The 21,001-nt window shown below is 44.3% G+C and overlaps 1 protein-coding gene across 1 annotated transcript in view; it reads left to right on the top strand.

The window, feature by feature from the left end:
• GNAI3 (G protein subunit alpha i3) overlaps window positions 1-20,571 on the top strand; it is a 79,750-nt gene extending 59,179 nt beyond the window's left edge. The window contains exons 7-9 of the mRNA XM_030221893.1: window positions 734-887; window positions 15,294-15,490; window positions 19,695-20,571. Coding sequence (XP_030077753.1) covers window positions 734-887; window positions 15,294-15,484 — 345 coding nt within the window. The 3' untranslated portion in view covers window positions 15,485-15,490; window positions 19,695-20,571. The remainder of the gene's footprint in view (window positions 1-733; window positions 888-15,293; window positions 15,491-19,694) is intronic.
• The last annotated feature ends 430 nt before the right edge of the window (window positions 20,572-21,001 follow it).

Raw genomic sequence — 21,001 nt, 5'->3', positions numbered from 1 at the left:
GAGCCTCTCCTTCCCACTTAAATTGTTTTGAAATCCTGTACCAGTGTGCTGCGTGGCCAGCAGGATACAAGTCCTCACATATTTAACCACCTCCCCAAGCAGTTGCATTCTCTTGAAGCTAAATAACTAGACTGAGGTATTCCCACACAATAGTGGCAAACAGGAAGTGAAGTGACTCAAAAGTGTCTAGAACTTACTAAGCTGGAGAAGCTTTCCTGCTAATGTGAGGACTTGGTTCTTACTGACAGCAGAGAAACACCTGCTGCAGGTAAGTAACTTGGTTTTCCTTCAGTTGCGTTTGTCAACATAAGGTTCTTTCATCTGAAAGAAGTTAGGTTTTGGTAAATCTTTGAAAGAGCATAATGGCTGCTTCTGTTTGAATTTACACTGAACATTTTTACAGTTTTTGCATAAAGCACTTAAAGGGTTGTGAGAATGAAATAAATGTGCAAGAATACTCTACAGTATAATATTTGCAGAAATTGTGATCTGAAATCAGTAAGGTCAAGTACCTAGAGATTTGATCACTCTTAAAATTGTGAAGAAAATTTGTTTATCACTTTTGGAAGTTCTCTTATTTAGATGTGATAAGACTGTATGGTTTATGTGGGGTTTTCCCCTTGGAAAATATATATCCCAAGTAAGGCAATAACATAGTACTTAAATCTTGATTAGTATTAGGAAGAATGCCAGTATGTTGAATCCTCATGATGCTGTTATCTGTATTTTCCAGAACCGAATGCATGAAAGCATGAAACTGTTTGACAGCATCTGTAACAATAAGTGGTTCACAGGCACCTCGATTATCCTCTTTCTGAATAAGAAAGATCTTTTTGAAGAGAAGATAAAAAGAAGTCCTCTCACGATCTGTTACCCAGAATACACAGGTGAGAAGGATTTGTGCCAGCAAACATTTTTTCAGACCCTTTTATAAGCCAGCCTTAGCTTGTCTCTTGAATACAGGTAAGAATAAGGTATTGAATCTAGCCATCCAGTTTTGAGCAGATCTGTACCCCATGCTTATATATTTTTTCCATCTATTTTTATTTATTTATTTTTGTTACATTTGTACCCCGCGCTTTCCCACTCATGGCAGGCTCAATGCGGCTTACATGGGGCAATGGGGAAGGCAACTGATAAATGTTTCAGCAAGGCAAGATAGTTCTGCCTGGGAGGCAAGAACTTAAAAGATAAGTGCACAGTTTTCACCTAGTATATACCATTTTAAAAGTAACAAGTGATTTTATAGCACTGTGGTGATTGGGACGCATAAAAAAATGAGCATATGTTGCTCTCCCAAAAAATTGTTAGAGTTACCTAATGAAAGAAGTGCTATGCCACTTTTTAGCAGCATTATTGACTGCAGTTATAGTGGTTTATATCTGAGGGTACTCTATACACATAAATTATATATTTGCCACATTATACTGGTGTGAACTGTTTTGCTAGCACTTTCTTGAAGTTGGTGGCTAAGAGTCCTGGTTTGTGTACACAAGTTGTTGAATGTTACCAGAGACATTGATATTGTGAATTCGCTTTCTGCTAGTGGAATAGCAACATTCCATGTGGAATCTCCAATAGTAGCAACATTCCATGTAGAATCTCCAATAGTATCTATTTTATTTTTGTTACATTTGTACCCTGCGCTTTCCCACTCATGGCAGGCTCAATGCGGCTTACATGGGGCAATGGAAGGTTAAGTGACTTGCCCAGAGTCACAAGGAGCTGCCTGTGCCTGAAGTGGGAATCAAACTCAGTTCCCCAGGACCAAAGTCCACCACCCTAACCACTAGGCCACTCCTCCACTGCTTCTTGTACTCGTTCTCCCCTTGTTTTCTCTCTGTGGTTTCTTCCACCTTCTCCTTCTGAAGATGTTCCAGGGGCTGTCTCCTTTGAGATGTATTTTCACTGATGCTTTTTGTTACATAGAAACATGTCGGCAGATAAAGGCCATATGACCCATCCTCTGTAACCCCTAATTCTTCCTGTTCCTAAGCGATGCCACATGCTTATCCCATGCCTTTTAAAATTCTGGAACAGTCCTCGACTTCACCACCTCCACCGGGAAGCCATTCCTCGCCTCCACCACCCTTTCTGTGAAATAATACTTTCTTAGGTTACTCCTAAGCCTATTCCCTCTTATCTTTGTCATATGCCCCCTCATTCCAGAGCTCTCCTTCATTTGAAAAAGGCTCTCTTCCTGTACATAAATGCCCTTGAGATATTTAAATGTTTCTATCGTGTCTCCTCTCTCCCGCCTGTCTTCCAGCGTATACATGTTGAGGTTCATAAGCCTGTCCCTATAATTTTTGCCTTCAAGACTGCTTACTAATTTCATAGCCGCCCTCTGGACCGACTCCATCCTGTTTATATCTTTCCGTAGGTGCAGTCTCCAGAACCGCACGCAGTACTCCAAATGAGGCCTCACCAGAGACTTATACAACAGCACTATCACCTCCTTTTTCCTGCGGGTCATGCCTCTCTTTATGCACCCAAGCATCCTTCTGGCTTCGGCCATCGCTTTTTCTACCTGTTTGAAAGCTTTAAGGTCGTCAGACACAATCACCCCCAAGTGTCCCGCTCTTCCTTCGCACACTGAAGCACTAGACCCCCCTATACTGTACCGTTCCCTCGGATTTTTGCGACCCAAGTGCATGACCCTGCATTTTTTGGGATTAAACCTTAGTTGCCAAATATCGGTCCATTCCTCTAGCTTTGCTAGGTCCTTCCTCATGTCATTCACACCCTCCAGGGTGTCCACCCTGTGGCAGAGTTTAGTATCATCTGCAAAGAGACAAACCTTATCAGACAGCCCTTCTGCAATATCGCTCACAAAGACGTTAAAAAGAGCCGGCCCTATGACCGATCTCTGCGGTATTCCACTGATGACATCCTTTTCTTCAGAGCAAGCTCCATTTACCACCACCCTCTGTCTCCTACCATTCAACCAATTTTTTACCCAATCAGTTACTCTAGGTCCCACACCGAGGGCACTCTATTTATCAGTCGCCTGTGCGGAACCGTGTCAAAGGCTTTGCTGAAATTCAAGTATACCACATCAAGCGCCCCTCCCACATCCATCTGTTTGGTCACCCAGTCGAAGAAGACAGTCAGATTCGTCTGACACGACCTGCCACTAGTGAAGCCATGCTGCCTCAGGTCCCGCATTCCATGTAGTTCAAGAAATGTCACAATCCTTTTCTTTAGAAGCGTTTCCATTAGCTTACTCACCACCGAGGTCAGATTGACAGGTCTGTAATTCCCTACCTCCTCCTTACTTCCACTCTTGTGCAAAGGAACCACATCCGCCCTTCTCCAGTCCACCGGGACCACTCCAGTTTCTAAGGAAGCATTGAAGAGGTCCGTCAGCGGAGCCGGCAGAACTTCTCCGAGTTCCTTAAGCACCCTCGGGTGTATCCCATCAGGCCTCATCGCTCTGTCTACTTTTAGTTTGGCAAGCCCCTCACGAACACAGTCCTCCGTAAACGGGTCTTGGTCTACCATACCTCCATCCCCTTTATCCCTTGTAATCGTTAAGCAATTCAGCTTTATCCTTATCTTCCACATATTTCTCTCCCTCAGCTTTGAGCCTCACAATGCTATTATGGCACTTCCTCTTGTCACTTACATATCTGAAAAAGGTCTTATCCCCCAATTTTACCATATTAGCTGTCTTTTCCTCCATTTGCTGCTTTGCTTTCCTGATAGCTTTTCCAGCTTCTCTTCGCTTATTTAGGTATTCTCTCCTTTCTTCATCTTTCTGAGTCGTCTTATAACGTGCAAAGGCTAGCCTCCTTTCCCTTATCTTTTCAGCTACTACATTCGAGTACCAGAGAGGCCTTCTTTTCCTCTTACTTTTATGTACTTTTCTAACATAAAGGTTAGTCGCCTTTAATATAGTTTCTTTCAGTCTTTTCCATTGCTGTTCTACATCCTTCAGCTGTTCCCATCCCGCTAACTGTTCCTTGAGAAATTCCCCCATCTCGGCAAAGTTAGTTTCTTTGAAATCCAGGACCTTCAATCTCAAGTGAGCCCTCTTTTGTTTTAATATTGAACCATACCATACAATGATCACTAAATGCCAAATGGTCTGCCACCTTGACATCAGAAACGTACTCTCCATTTGTAAGCACCAGGTCCAGAACAACTCCATCCCGCGTTGGTTCCGTCACCCACTGCCGGAACAATTCTTCCTGTAGGTTCCTAAGATCTCTTTGCTTCTAGACGACCCCGCAGCCGAGACACCCCGGTCAACATCCGGCATATTGAAGTCACCTATCAGTAGTACTTCCCCTTTCCTAGTTATCTTGCAGATGTCTTCAATTAAGTCCCTGTCCATTTCCTCCGACTGTGAAGGGAGGTCTGTATATCACTCCGATATAGATACATTTTCAGTCGCGGGGTGGGTGGGCTTAAACCTAAAACTTGTGGAATGTGTTTGCTGTAAAACCTATCTCTAGAACTGTGTTAAGCCCCTTATCTACACCGCTGGTTGGGATTAGGGGAAGACAAGGTTAAGAAATGCACCAGAATTGCCCAAAACCACAGCTCTAAGGTAGGGATATCCAGAAATAAAGCCAGAATAAGTCTTATCTGTGAGTTTCCTTCAGGCAGGAGTCAGACCTCGAAAATGGGGTTTTCTGCAGCTCACTCAACAGAAGCTGTCTTACAAAAAATAATGGGAGGGGGAGGGCTCAGCACACTTTTAGGAAGGAAAAGAGATCTAATACTTGTCACAATTGCAGCAGTTATCATCTTCCCGCCTGAGCTTACTGCCTTGTGGTGCCTCTTGGTCCTGCAAGGCAGCACTGACCAGAACCATCCCCAGATTTTCTGAGGCTTTGTCTAGGTAATGCCATGGAAAATCAGTGCCCGCTGCAGCGGTTAGTGGGCAGAATGAGGGCTGTCCTTACTTTAGCCAGTTGGCAATATTAGGCCTAATATCTGGATAGTTCTGCTGGTCATTGCTGAATCCAGATGCTCAGCATCATTTTCTCTCTTGATGATCAAAGCAAAAAAAAAAAAAAAATGGTGAACACTTTGGCTGAATATTGGCCCTTTTTAACATATCAGAGAAAGTCATGCAGCCTGTCCAAATGACCTACTTGACTCTTGATTTCATCTAGCACTCTATTTAGATGAATATTGACACGTTTGATTTTTGGTGCCCAACATCATAATGTAGAAATTTGATATAGGTTGGCTCTATCTTATATGTGATATTTGACACTGCCCACATAAGAACACGAGTCCATCTAGCCCAGTATCCTGTTTCCAGCAGTGGCCAATCAAGGTCACAAGTACCTGGCAGAAACCCAAATAATAGCAACATTCCAGCAATCCCAGGGCAAGCAAGTGGCTTCCTCTTGTCTGTCTCAATAGCAGATTATGGACTTTTTCTCCAGGAACTTGTCCAAAACTTTTCAAAACCCAGATACGCTAACAGTTGTTACCACATCCTCCGGCAAAGAGTTCCAGACATTAAGTATTCATTGAGTGGAAAAATATGTCCTCTTTATTTATTTTTAAAATTATTTTAATTAAAGTTTTCTAATGCCAGTACCAAATACAAATAGCCAAATACAATTCAACAGCCATATTATGCCTTAGCATTACATTATGAACAATTACCCTCCCCCCCAGAGTAACTCATGTCTACCGTACGAGACCTAAACGCTGAAACCCTAGTAAGTTATCAAACTGACAAACCTCGCCAATCCATGTATGGGGCCCATGTCTTGAAGAATTTTACCACCCTTCCCCGTCTTAAAGCTGTCAGTTTATCCATTAAACAGCAGTAGTCCACCTTAGCGAGTACTTGATCCACGGTTCGAACCACAGCTTGTTTCCACAACCTCTCAATTAAGATCCTAGCTGCCGTAAAGAAGGCAGTGATGTGTATTACGGCTACCCAATAGTAGTATGTTCAGCAGGCACAGACCTGGGTTCAATGTGTCCAAAATCCCCAAACCGTCCTGTATTCGAGCATATAAATTCAGCCAAAAGGTTTTTATGACGGGACAATCCCACCAAATATGCCAGAAATTACCCACTGCCCCACAGTTACACCAACAGGCTGCCGCCCCAGTTTTAAAGATAAGCGATATCCTAGATGGAGTTAGATACCATTGATATAACATCTTGTACCCATTTTCCACCAAGGGTGTCGCCACCGAAAAGTTCAATAGAGGTTTAAATATCTTTGACCACTTATCCTGATCATACGTAACCGATAGCATAGTCTCCCATTTAGTAACGCACTTTGACAGGGGATGAGACTTATGTAACAACGCTTTATAAATCCTAGAGAGTCCTCCCTTCCCTTCCCCAGATCCCATCACCTGCTCTAACTCCGTCACCACAAGTGCTAACTCCTTCTTAGTCTTACGGTATAGAAAATCTCTAACCTGCATATAATGAAATTTATCTCTATTCAACAGCCCATACTCTTCTTTCAAGACTTCAAACGGGTGACACTTCCCTTCTTCCCATAATTGCCCCAGCACCCGTAAAGAAGATGCTGACCACTGCCCATATACTCTCTCCACTCTGCCAGGGGTAAAGTCCATTGCATACACAATGGGAGTGTACAGATGATATTTCCGACCCGGAAACCAGGTAGCTCTACACCTAACCCACTCTCCAAGGGCCACCCCCATCTGGCCTTTCAACCCCGCTAAGAGTTCCATCAGCAGCGGCAAAGGGAGCCAAGGTGCCGCCCACAAAGGGACACCCTTCAAACCCCATTGCACCGCATAAGTCCACGGTTTAGAAAGCCCTCTCTGCTCTATAGCCAGCATTTGAAACAATGCAACTCTATAATATAACCAAAAATTGGGTACCCCCATACCTCCATCTTTCCTAGATTCGCCTTGTAGCGCTATAGAAATGCTAAATAGTAGTAGTAGATTGAAATAAAATCTTCCTATTCACTCATGGGGGTCTCTTGCGTCAGATAAAGGCAAATACGTTCCTGTTAAGTAGCTGAAAAAAGGCCTTTGGTATGGAGATTGGCAAGGCCAAAAACAAATAGAGTAGCTTAGGAAGCAGCGACATCTTTACTGCCGCTATTCTTCCCATCCATGACATTCGCAGGCCCCCCCTCCATCTCTCTAATTCTTTAAATAATTCCTGTACTTTAGGGGTGAAATTTTCCTGAAATAAATCTCCTCTATTTGGTGTCAGATTAACCCCCAAGTACCGTATATAGCGGGGAGACCAGCTAAATGGGAAAAGAGGCTGTATCCAGTGGTGTGCTGGAGCCGGCTCGCACCGGCTCGCAAGAGCCGCTTGTTAAATTTTGACAGCTCTTGCGAGCCGGTTGTTGTTGGGGGCGAGCCGGCTCCATTGCGGGAGGTAAGCATGGCAGGAGGGCGCCATCACTGGCCATGCTTACCTCCCCTGCCGCTCCGAAGCATGTACAACCATGTCCTTCGCCCCCCTCCGTCTTTTTTGAATTACCTCCGTCGAAGCGCCGCCATTTAAAGCCCTGCTGCGTGCTGGCTGCCCGTCTCCAGGCTTCCCCTGCTTGATTCGGAGGATGTTCGTGCCTTAGTCCCGCCTTCGCGAAAAAGGAAATGACGTCAGAATGAAGGCGGGACTAAGGCACGAACATCCTCCGAATCAAGCAGGGGAAGCCTGGAGACGGCCAGCCAGCACGCAGCAGGGCTTTAAATGGCGGCGCTTCGACGGAGGTAATTCAAAAAAGACTGAGGGGAGGGAGGATAATCGCTGGATGGGTAGAGGGGGGCAGGGAAGAGACTTGCTGGGCATGGATGGGCAGAGGGGGGCAGGGGAAAGAATTACTGGCCATGGATGGGCAGAGGGAGGCAGGGGAGAGATTTGCTGGCCATGGATGGGCAGGGGAGAGAATTGCTGGGCATGGATGGGCAGAGGGGGGCAGGGGAAAGAATTGCTGGCCATGGATGGGCAGAGGGAGGCAGGGGAGAGATTTGCTGGCCATGGATGGGCAGGGGAGAGAATTGCTGGGCATGGATGGGCAGAGGGGGGCATGGGAGAGAATTGCTGGGCATGGATGGGCAGAGGGAGGCAGGGGAGAAAACTGCTGGGCATGGATGGGCAGAGGGAGGCAGGGGAGAGAATTGCTGGGCATGGATGGGCAGGGGAGAGAATTGCTGGGCATGGATGGGCAGAGGGGGGCAGGGGAGAGAACTGCTGGCCATGGATGGGCAGAGGGAGGCAGGGGAGAGAATTGCTGGCCATGGATGGGCAGAAGGAGGCAGGGGAGAGATTTGCTGGCCATGGATGGGCAGAGGGAAGCAGGGGAGAGAATTGCTGGGCATGAATGGGCAGAGGAGAGAATTGCTGGGCAGAGGGGGCAGGGGAGAGAAGAGAATTGCCGGGTATGGGTGGATAGAGAGGGGCAGGGGAGAGAGGAGAGTTTCAGGACATGGATGGCAGGGAGAGCAAGAGAAATTCTGGACATGGATGGAGGGGAGGAAAGGGAGAGAGAAGAAATGCTGGACATGGAGGGAAGATAGAGGAAGGAGATTAGATGAGGGAAAAGTTAGTGAGGAGAGAAACTGCACATGGATGGAGAAAATAGGCAGAAGCTGGATCCACTGTACAGTCAAGTATGCGGAGGACCAGAAATGAAGAAGAAAGGAGGAAAGAAAAGAAATAAATGGAAAGGAAGCCCTGGAAACGGAGTCAAGGGAACAGATAGAGAGCAGCAGAATCAGATACTGGACCAGCATGATCAGAGAAACAAAGTCACCAGACAACAAAGGTAGAAAAAAAATAATTTTATTTTCATTATAGTGTTTGGAATATGTCCACTTTGAGAATCAGGTGCTGAACGTTAAAAGTTTATGTTTATTTACTTATTTATGGCATTTTATCCCATATTAAACATGAATTAGATTGGAACCTGGGATCATTTAATTTTTTTTCCTGGAGAGAGTAATGTGTTGGCCGCTGCCCCCCCCCCCCCCCCCCCCCCCCCCCCCCCCCGGGTATAGCCAGCTCTGCAATTGTTTTTTTTTGGGGGGGGGGGCACAGAGGTGGATGGGGGGCACAGAGGTGGATGGGGGGGCGCAGGGGTGGACGGGGGCGCAGGGGTGGACGGGGGGCGCCGAGGTGGAGGGGGGGGCGCCGAGGTGGACTGGGGAGAGAGCCTGTTGTTAAAAATTTACCAGCACACCACTGGCTGTATCTCAGCTTGCAGCTCCCCTGGAAACTGTAAAGGCATAAGCTCCAATTTTTGAAGGTTGATTTTAAGGCCAGCTGCCACTCCATATGTCTTAAGAATACCCATCACTGCTTGTAATGAAGCCTTAAGGGTAAGTAAGTAAGCAAAACATCATCTGCATATAGTATGATTTTGGTTTCTTGGCGCCCAATTCTTATGCCTTGCACCAACGGCTCCATCCTAACAAGAATCGCCAGGGGTTTCATGAATAAAGCATACAGCAATGGGGACAGTGCACACCCGTGCCTCGAAACAACTCAAAAGGTATGGTATTAGTACCATTAATCTTCAATTGAGCCATGGGATGTCGATAGAGCGCTGAGACCTAATACATAAACTGCCCTCCAAAACCTACCCTTTCCATCAAACGAAAAAGAAAAGGCCACAGCACTCTATCGAAAGCTTTGTCTGCATCCAATGAGAGAAACACTGCTGGCTGACCAACCACCTGAATCTGTTCCAGTATATACAGCGCCCGTCTAGTATTGTCAAAAGTCTGTCTATTTGCAATGAAGCCAGCTTGGTCCTCGTGAATCAAGTGTGGTAGTACTTTTTGCAGGCATGTAGCCAGAATTGTAGTTAAAATTTTATAATCCGTCCCTAATAAGGATATCGGATGATATGACCCGCAGCTCTGCGGACCCTTGTGTGGCTTAAGAAGCAGTACTACATTTGCCAATCTCCAGGATAGAGGAAGTATAGTATCAGAAGTAATATCATTAAACACTCAAAGCAATATTGGGGCTAAGATGGGACTAAAGCATTTATAGAACCTATTACCATAACCATCTAGCCCCGGGGTCTTCCCTCTGGGCAAGCCTTTAATGGCAGATACTACCTCCTCCAGCTCAATAGGAGCCAAAAGCAAGTCCTGTTCCGCCCCACTCAAGCTCGGCATATCCACCCGATCCAAAAGAGACTGAATAGCCTCTAACGACGGAGGGTCCTCTGGCTGATACAAATGCTGATAACCTCTTTATTTTAAAAGTATTTCCAAGTGAATTCATTGAGTGTCCCTTAGTCTTTATAAATTTTGGAAGAATAAAAAATCAATTTATTTTTACCCATTCTAAACCACTCAGGATTTTGTAGACCTTAATCATATCCCCCCTCAGCCATCTCTTTTCCAAGCTGAAGAGTCTTAACCTCTTTAGCCTTTCCTCATATATGGTCGCTCTTCTTTGAACCTTTTCTAATTCCGCTTTATCTTTCTTTATTGAGATATGGTGACCAGAACGGAACGCAATACTCAAGGTGAGGTCACACCATGAAGCAATACAGAGGCATTATAGCATTCTTGATCTTATTTACCATCACTTTCCTAATAATTCCTAGTATCCTGTTTGCTTTTTTGGCTGCTGCGACCGCCGCACACTGGGCAGAAGATTTCAGCATATTTATTTTATTTTTTGTTACATTTGTACCCCACGCTTTCCCACTCATGGCAGGCTCAATGCGGTTTACATGGGGCAATGGAGGGTTAAGTGACTTGCCCAGAGTCACAAGGAGCTGCCTGTGCGTGAAGTGGGAATCGAACTCAGTTCCTCAGTTCCCCAGGACCAAAGTCCACCACCCTAACCACTAGGCCACTCCTCCACTCTGGCAAATGTGAGATCGAGAACCCACTCATGAAAGTTGTGGCATCTGCTGAGTGCATCGGCTAGGAAGTTTGTCAGGGGAAATTTCTCCAAATGAGTTAGTTTTGCACAAGGTGATTTAATGACAGGAGGCAGAGTGACTGTTATCTGGTCCTTAGTTGTATTTTAAGGAGATAAAGGAAGGTACCAGGAGCTGACTCAGGAATGTTAGGAATTTAGAGCAATGAGCTGTAGCTGGACAGTATTGTGTTCAATGGCAACTCGTTTTTTCTTGGATGCTGATTTCCAAGGTGGATCCTAGCATTAAGTAACTGTGATTTGAGACACATCATAGACGTCCGCCCAGTACTGGTCTGACTTCTCTACTACAGGAATTGTTTTGTTTCGATTCCATTCTTTTTGCTTTTAAGGATCCCATGTGTTTTTGAATTGTCACTGTTTTTCGTCTGCAGTACCTCCCTTGGGAGGACATTCCAGGCAAGAAAAGGAGAGAGAGACCCCTACCCACAAGCACAAGTTCAAAAACACCAAAGTAGCGATGCCAAACAGCTCTGCTCTGCACAGGGTCTTTGGAAAGAATCATTGGAACCAATGTACACATACATTGCTCCTTGCTGTAATACCTGCTAGCATTTTCTTTTTTTTTTTTTTTTATGAACTTTATTTTGAATGCAAAAACAGTATAGATATATATTCCATCAATAGCACGTTTTACATCTTATAGTTATCCCCCCCTTCCCACCCCTCCTCTCCCTCCCTCCCCCTCTCCCTTCATTATCCTATAGGTCTCCTGTGTGTGTTATTTATATGATTAATACTTCTGTTCTGGGTGGACCCGGGTGTACAAATTGAGTCTATAGCGCTGGTACCACTAATTGTAACATAGTAAATGACGGCAGAAAAAGACCTGCATGGTCCATCCAGTCTGCCCAACAAGATAAACTCACATGTGCTACTCCCTGTGTATACCCTACCCTGATTTGCACCTGTCCTCCTCAGGGCACAGACCGTATAAGTCTGCCCAGCACCATCCCCGCCCTCCAACCACCAGCCCCGGCTCCGGCACAGACCGCACAAGTCTGCCCAGCACTATCCCCGCCTCCCGCCACCGGCTCCGCCACCCAATCTCGGCCAAGCTCCCTAGGATCCATTCATTCTGAACAGGATTCCTTTATGTTTATCCCATGCGTGTTTGAATTCTGTTACCGTTTTCATTTCCACCACCTCCCACGGGAGGGCATTCCAAGCATCCAAGCATCCACCTTCGCACCTCCAGAAAAGATTAGTTTGTGGATTAATACTTTTCAAATATTTGAACGTCTGTATCATATCACCCCTGTTTCTCCTTTCTTCCAGAGTATACATGTTCAGATCATCAAGTCTCTCCTCATACGTCTTGTAACGCAAATCCCTTACCGTTCTCGTAGCTTTTCTTTGCACCGCTTCAATTCTTTTTACATCTAAGATGGGGCATCTAATTCAATCCCCGCCTGGGCTCACCAGATCTTATAGTTGTCCCATATCTTAATGAACTGAATCATCTGGCCATTCTTCATCGCTGTTAGCTTTGCCATTTGATGCATATAATCCACTTTATGTATAACTTTAACAAGTGGAGGAGACAACTGTTGCTTCCAGGCCGCAGCTATTGTAATCTTAGCCGCTCCTAAAATCATGGAGGCCAAATTATGTAATGACACTGATACGCCTGGAGGGCGAAACTGCAACAAGCATTGATCCACTGTTTTCGGGTATTCTCTGCCCAAGATCTGCTGCATCAATTTCCTGCTAGCATTTTCAGTGCATTACCAGCAATAATTTTACAGAAGAGTGACCAAGAAGCTTTGACTCCTGAGGCAGGCATTTCATGCTGAAACACAGCTGTGTTGAGTCCTGGTTTAACTTGATATTCGAATAAAGATTGACTTTTCTATTTACTTTGGTGTCTCTTTATGGGTTTTTTTAGTTAGTTTTCTCACCGACGATAGTAATTTAAAGGTGAAAAATTCCAAATCATTGTCTTGGATTTGGGGTTATCAACTAAAGAGCCCTACTCATAAATGAGAACATGTACTTGGTTTTTTTTTTTTAGAATCTTACTCTTCAAATTTGGTTGAAGACTGGAATTGAACAGCTGTTCCCTGGTCAAACCACTTTCAGTTGGATGCAGTCTTATGTGTTTGTATGTCTAGGTCTTATAGTAGAAAAAATATACAAGGGGCAGCATACTTTCAAACTATCCTCAAAAGCATGAAGCCTGCAGTTTGCTATGGCTAACACAGACTATGGAGGGCTACAAAAAAAAAATCTTAAAATTTAAATAAACAAGGCCTCAAAGAGCATCAGTCTGACCAAACGTGTTAGTATTCCCAAAGGAATTCCCAGATATTATCATTGGTCTCAATAAATTGTCAAATGCAAAAAAAAAATTTGCTGGCATTAGTGGCATAGGGACATTGCTGCTGCCTGTCAAGTTTGGTAAAAGAGTTCTGGCCACCTTCAGAGAAAGTCTTGAACTGACAGATCTTGGGGATCCTCATTAGCTAAAGGATTTATATTTTGAGGTGGGGCAGAGAAAATTTGTGGCCATCCACTTTGGGCTGAGGTCCAAAATTGGCTGTCTGGCTATGCCACTCCTCTCCAGAGGGATGTGTCTCATCACTTTTGCACAGGATGCATCAAGGCATACTTGAAGCCCCATTATTTATTTAAGAGTTTTCTTGACCTCTACATAGTCTTTGCAGGGCTGGAGAAAAGTCCTGGAACATGTATATCTAATGTTCCTTATAGCATATTTCACCCAGGGCCATTGCCATAATTTGGGCCTTATGCAGCCACACAAGGCATTAGGATGCCAGCGTGAGGATGTGATTTTGCTTTATCGATCTTGATTCCTTATTCCCCTTGTGGGGGACGCTGAAGGGCATCAGGCAGCTGTCTTGTGAGAAAGCTCACAGCTTCCAACTAATCATAAATTGTCACAGTGATTCCAGTTTTCTAAATTGTGCTAGGCTTCCATAGAAGCAATTTTTTGTTCTAGCTTTTCGGTCTTGCTTGGGCTTTTAAATCTAGATTGAAAGCCCACCTCTTCAACATTGCTTTTGACTTGTAACCACTTATACCTCTTGCTTCTATCTACCCTCCTCTCCTCTTTCCTCTACACATTAATTGATTTGCTTGCTTTATTATTATTGTCTATTAGATTGTAAGCTCTTTGAGCAGAGACTGTCTTTCTTCTATGTTTGTGCAGCGCTGCGTATGCTTTGTAGCGCTATATAAATGCTAAATAGTAGTAGGAGGCCTGCTGAGAACAAGTCTTCAAGATCAGAGGTACAAGCCTTAAAATTTTCAATGTGTGCCACCGTATTTACAACCATGCTGAGGTTAGAGTCCATGCTAGCAGTAACTTTCTTGGTGAGTGTGGTGAAACAGTGGGTTTCTGAGCCTATGAACTGTATTGTTTTGCTAATGACATGTATTTCTCCTGGTTGATTTGCTGATGATATATGTTTCTTCTTGAGAGCAGGACACTCGCCCAGAGGCGGTTGAGACCCAGTCAGTGGGAGGAAGGTGCTAGTTTAGAGCTCAATTGGCAGGTGCAGGAGGAGCTGTGCTGGGGGACAGACCCTCCAGGTGGCTGTAGGGTTAGCCTCAGGCAGGTGACTAGGCGCTTTGTTGCAGTGAGCTCTAACAATTTCTTGTACTGTGTCCATCATATGGTTCTTGATACCAGTCCTTGTCAGCAGAGGTTGTCTTCTGTGCTGCTGTACTCGGCTTGCATCACCAAAGCTGAAGTAGTTTTATTCCAGATTTTTTTTCTAGGGCTGCAAAGATCAATTGGAAAGAAGGGCAGTTTTAAATGAGGCAGCTTGCTCTAGGTGACCCCCATTCCCTTTACCTATTTTATGTTGAAATTTGGAGATAGGTCTTTGGGTGAAAGGAATCTGTGGGCTTTTCACTAATGTGGGTAATTAGTTTACTCTCTTAGAGCATTATCTATGGTGATAGATCCAACCCCTAATTCTATCTGGCCTAGCAGAAATGCAAGGGCTCGCATAGCTGGTTCTGTTGGGTTACTCCTTGTGCGACCAGTAGGCTACAGAACTGATGGCCCTTGGATACTGCAGGCTAAATATATAAGGATGTGGACTAGTAGTGGTTCTCAGGACACAAATACTGCCTCCATTAGATGCAAGTTAGAGTAATGGGCTGTGAACGAAGGAAATCGAGATTCAAATCCAATTTCTCCCAATGACATCCCTTGTGACCTTGGGTAAATCTTTTGTTTCCTATTGCTTGAGGTATCTCTGAAACAAAATCTGCTTCTGCTAGTCTTTAGCCATTTCTATGATTTCAAACCAGGGAACAGCTGATACTTTGTGTATCCATGCAAGGAGGGGGTCTGCTAAACAGCAAGCCTGCACCAGATGAGGAGTAAGATATTCTGTAAAGTCACGCTGTATAACATCTCCCCTCCTCTATAGGTTCTAGCACTTACGAAGAAGCAGCTGCTTACATACAGTGTCAATTTGAAGATCTGAATCGGAGAAAAGAAACCAAGGAGATCTACACTCACTTCACCTGTGCCACCGATACCAAGAATGTTCAGTTTGTGTTTGATGCAGTCACAGATGTCATCATCAAAAACAACCTGAAGGAGTGCGGACTGTACTGAAAGCAGGTAATGGGGCAGAATGAAAAATGGGCTTTTGTGATAGGTCATTTAGTAGCACATTTCTGTTTTTTTTGGAAGTAAGGGAAAAGATTGCTGGACGGGTAATTGGATAGAAGGGTGGCTGCTGGAATGATAGGGAGGTGATGAATGGGTTGGGGGTGTAAAGTTGCCATAAGTATACGATGACGGTGGGTGGGTATGAGGGAGAGGCAGCATACGATGGGTATGTTAAGGCATATTACTGGGAGAATAGTGGGAAGGAAGCATTGAAAGGATTACAAGTACAGTGGGGGTGATAGGCAGCAGTACCAGTTCTAGGTTTTCTGCTGCCCCAAGCAAACAACTTTTGGTTACCACCCTCTTAAATTTCTTTTTGTTTTCCCATGCATAAAAATGAATCGTTCATGTGTTAATTTGTAGGTTTGCACACACTGTCAATTTTGTGCACAAAAAGTATGGTAGTAAATGCTCATCCCTAGTCTTGTCAGAACAATGGCTGCCTGCCAACATGCATATGTGCTGCCCCAAGCATGTGTTTTCTTTGTTTATACCTAGAGCTGCCCTGCTAGGTATTGATATGGGCAAGATTTGTGTTGATGATTCTCCAAGGACAAGTAGGACTCACGTTCTCACATATGGGTTCTGTCATCTGACGGAGCCTGGCGTGGAGCATCCTCCCAGAATCTTTTGCAGCTGCCACCATGCATGCACATGTGACTTCTCACCTGCCCTGCTGCTGGGTTGGACCAAAGCAAAGCAGTTAAGATGGTCATTGCACCTCTCTCCCTACAGCTCACAGCTGTGTTTTTTGTAGGCCTTGTTCAGCTTCTTTTTGTAAGTGCTGTGCAGGACCAATGTCTCCTTTCCCCTTCCTTTTTTATTTTTTTCCTAATTTTTTTGGCACTTGTTTTGTTTGTTTTTCTACGGCTCATGCCCACCTTAGGCCTGAGCATTCTGGATGGGGTATATTGTTTTCTTTATTTTATCAATGAGCCGCTTGATTTTGCTTTGGCTTTTTTTCCCCCCAGTATGTCCTCAAAACTTCCCAGTGGTTTTAAGAAGTGCTCCTGGTGTAGCAAGACCATTCCACTTACTGACAATCACAATTGGTACCTGTCATGTCTGGGACCAGAACATATTTCTCTTTGTAAGCTCTGTCGGTAGATATCCAAGAGAACTATCAATTCAAGAATAGTGCATTAGTATTTTTGGCGCTGTCAGGTCTGATCAAAGTACATAAGCATCGCTGTGCTGGGACAGACCAAGGATCCATCGAGCCCAGCAGCCTGTTACCGACAGCAGCCAAAAGAACAAGCAATTTGTCCCGCCCATCCTAGAAATACTGTATTATTCCCTTGTCTATTCAATAACATTCTATGGCTTTTTCCTCCAGGAAGCTGTCCAACCCAACCCTTTTTTGAAGTCTGCTAAGTTAACCACCTTAACCACCTTTTCCAACAACGAATTCCAGAGTTTAACTACGCGTTGAGTGAAGAAAAGTTTCCTCTGATTCGTTTTAAATTTACCACACTGCAGCTTCATCGCATGCCCCCTTGTCCTAGTATTTTTGGAAAGCGTAAACAGACGCTCCACATCGACCTGTTCCATTCCACTCATTATCTTATAGACCTCTATCATATCTCCCCTTGGCCGCCTTTTCTCCAAACTGAAGAGCCCCAGCTTCTTCAGCCTATCCTGATAGGGAAGTCGTCCCATCCCCTGTATCATCTTTGTCGCTCTTCTCTGCACCTTTTCCAATTTCACTATATCTTTTTTTGAGGTGCAGCGACCAGAATTGAACACAATACTCGAGGTGTGGTCGCACCATGGAGCGATACAACGGCAGAATAATATCCTTATTTTTGTTTTCAATTCCTTTCCTAATGATACCCAACATTCTATTCGCTTTCCTAGCCGCAGCAGCACATTGCGCAGAAGTTTTCAACGTATCATCAACGTTGACACCTAGATCCCTTCCTCGGTCCGTGACTCCCAACGCTGAACCTTGGGAAAGTTCAGTCACCTCAGGTTCCGATATCTTGTATAATAATCCAAATTTTCCATTTTTCAATATAACATCATTTTACCTTCTACCAAATTTGCTTGTACTTTCTGGGATTGTTGAACCAAGTTTAGTTGAATGAGCTATCAATTCTTCACGTTTTTGTATTCTGTGTGCGTGTTGAATTGAAGGAGTAATACCAGCACATACCTTATAGATCAATTCTAGTGCAGTCCATATGGCGTCAAGGGTCACCTCTGCCAGCTTCACTAAAAACAGGATAGCTGGAGTTCAGTTGGGTTTGCTGAAACCATCATTACCAAAGGTGAAAATTCCAGCATAGATTCAGCCAGCCTCGGCCTGTCCCAGAGCATACCTGCTGAAACCACTTCAGTATACAGATGTGATGTGGATGCCGTAGAGTCTCGCAGTGGTTGGGGAGGAATCAGGCCAGTGGGGCTGAGTGAAACTTTACTCTCAAAGCCCGGGTTCTTGCTCAGGCCTGCTGGAATGTCCCTTTGTAGGGATTGCACAAGTCTGCAAATCACCAAATACCTCAATATGAGGGTCTGAGGTGGTTTGGCAGGAACCTGTGACTTCCCTCATTTCAGCAGCAGGAAATGAAATGCATCAGTGTTAAGTAAAATAATGGTAACAGGGGAGAGATTCAAATAGCATCATCGCTGCTTCACCATCTTGTCCCCTCACCGGATTGAGTGCTGATCCTCATCTCTCAAAATGAGGGGTCGCTTCTATATCCCAACCTCCAGACCCTGGGCCTCACAGTTTGGACGTTGAGAAGTTAATAGTTGATTCTCTTCACTTGAATGAGGGTGTCTCATGTGTCCTGCTTGATTCCAAAACAAGATTCCACTAAGAGGTCATATAATTTTAAATGGAAGAGGTTTGCCATCTGTTGTGAGGTCAAGACCCTAGGTCCTCTTTCCTGTCCTACACAAAAAGTGCTTGAGTACCATCTAGACTGAGGTTTCACTTCGGTGCAGTTGATGCTTACCATCAGCGTGTACAGGTGAAGCCCATCCTCTGTACAGCCTCTAGTTGTTCGATTCTTGAGAGATGTTTGATGTTACTCAAGCCCCCTCTCAAACCTCCCATAGGGGTCATGGGATCTCAATGTCATTGTCACACAGCTGATGAAATCTCCATTCGAACAACTTGCTACCTGTCTCTTTGAAGTTTTTGACCTGGAAGATTCTATTCTTGGTGGCGGTCACTTCAGCTCACAGGGTCAGTGAGCTCCAGGCTGTAGTGGCTGATCTACCTTACACAAGATCTCATCACAACAGAGTAGCTAGTTGCATGCATCCTAAGTTCCTTCCTAAGATCGTGGTGGATTTCCATCTTAACCAGTCAATGGTTCTGCCAACATACTTCCCAAAACCGCATGCCCATCCTGGCGAAAAGCACACTGCACACCTTGGCCTGCAAGAGAGCTTTGGCAATCTATGTGGCGTGGACTAAAGCCCATAGACAGTTCACCCATGTTTGTTTCTTTTGACCCAAACAGGATGGGGGCAGCCATCAGTAAGCATACTGTATCCGGTTGGCTAGCAGAGTACATCTCCTTTACTTATGCCTAAGCCGACCTGACTCTTGAGATCATGGCTCATGTGTCACAGCCATAGCTGCATCGGTAGCCCACTTGACGTTAGCCTCATTAGAGAAGATCTGCAGGGCCACAACATGGTGGTCAGTCCACACATTCACATCCCACTACTGCTTAGAAGAAGACTCCTGATGCAACTTGTTTTGGTCGATTAGTCCTACAGAATTTATTTGGGGTCTAGAATCCAACACCACCCCAGGCCCATTTTTTTTAAATTCTGTTCCAAAAAAAGAGAAAAGGCAAAAAAAAATATATATATATATATATATATTTTAAAAAAATTCTAGTTCTTAGTCTGTTAGCCTTGTTTTTCACCCCCCCCCCCCTTTTGTTTTTTGTTTCAGGTAACTTGGTAGCTAGCTCTCTCAGCTCTTTTAATAAAGTGGCTGGTTCTGCACGGTAGTAGTGAATGGGAAGTCACTTGTGCATGCACAATGGCAGTTCCAAAAACTTCTGGAAGGAAGCCAGGTGATTGTCTTGTGCTGGGCTCTCTAGGATGACATCACCCATGTGTGAGAATGTGCCCTGTTGTCCTTGGAGAACACCTGCTACAAGTGAATAATTTTGCTGTACCACTTCAGTTTTTATCCTAGGGGATGTTGGAGTCAGACCGTTTCTTGTGCACATGTATGAAGAGCTGGACCAAGGGAGAGAAAAGCAGCACATAGAATCCAAGCCACCTTCATCTCAGACCTTTCTCCTAACGTTGGTAACAGGATGAGATGGGAATCGGTTCACTGAGAACATCATCTTGGATTCTGAACTTTGACTATGTAGCTTTTCTTTTCTTTTCTTTTTTTTTTTTTTTCTTTAACATTTACAAACCACCAGTTGGCTAATATTTTAAGCAATTTTCATCAAAAAATTATGTAACTGTACTAAATTTATTTCCTTGTTTGCAAGTAACTTCTTTCAGAATCACTTTGCTATGCATATGAAGTGATCAGATTGTGAGAAGTATTCCTCAACTGAATATTCTGTTTTAACTTTTATGGTCAGAGTTTAGTATTTTTGCACCTATTTAATGATTTATGGCATTCCCTTTGTTCTTGTTTAGGCTTCTTATGCTGCTGTTACAAATGCCCTGTTCTGGGCTTTGCAGTTTTCTGCAGTATGGAAGCCTCTCTAGCTTGTGGCTGAGGACTTATTGTTGCTGTGGAGAGCAGGGAGCTGGATGCCTTGGAGAGGTGTATGCTGCCCTTGCTTGCATTGGTCTGCACTGAGGGAGGTGGTGTGTGATGTGTACCCACCATCTCAGCTGATTACAGATTTGGAGGCTATATTGACGCATGCCATTCTTCCGTAAATGTGGTGCCAAACTCCTTTTTTCATTGCTCCTTTTGTTGTAGTAATGTTCTTAACAAGTCTGAACATTCCTTTTGCTGAAGCTGTTTTCTGAATTCAGCTTGTTCTAGTTGTTGGCAGTATTAAAATGAATAAAACAGGATTGTCCTTTCAGTTTGTTTGTTTGTAATGGAAATGTATCTCCCAGATTGCTTTCCTGCATCTTTCATGCTGGTTCTGTGGGTTTTTGGTCTCTGTGGAAATATGCAGCTTTTTTTTTTTTAATAATAAATTTTAACAAAATAAAACAAGTAATACTTGCGGTACCTGGTCAAAATAGCCCCATCAAAAAAAGCTCTGACAAAATGGCCCTGATAAAAAAAAAAAAAAAAAAAGCCCACACACAAAATAGCCCCAACAAAAAAGCTCCCGACATAATAGTCCCTGACATAACAACCACTATCAAAACAGCCTGCTCACAATAATAGCCCCAGACAAATTATTCCCCCCCCCTTCAAAATGGCCCAATCAGGCTTACAGAATATGGCCTGTGACAAAGTAACCCGACCAGTACCAGACAAGGAGGAGAACTTATCTTGTGGCA

This window comes from Microcaecilia unicolor, chromosome 12 (assembly GCF_901765095.1).
Source record: "Microcaecilia unicolor chromosome 12, aMicUni1.1, whole genome shotgun sequence".
In the NCBI taxonomy this organism is placed as follows: Eukaryota; Metazoa; Chordata; class Amphibia; order Gymnophiona; family Siphonopidae; genus Microcaecilia; species Microcaecilia unicolor.
The sequence above is the reverse complement of the archived record's forward strand: the minus strand, read 5'-3'. Positions and strand labels throughout refer to the sequence as shown.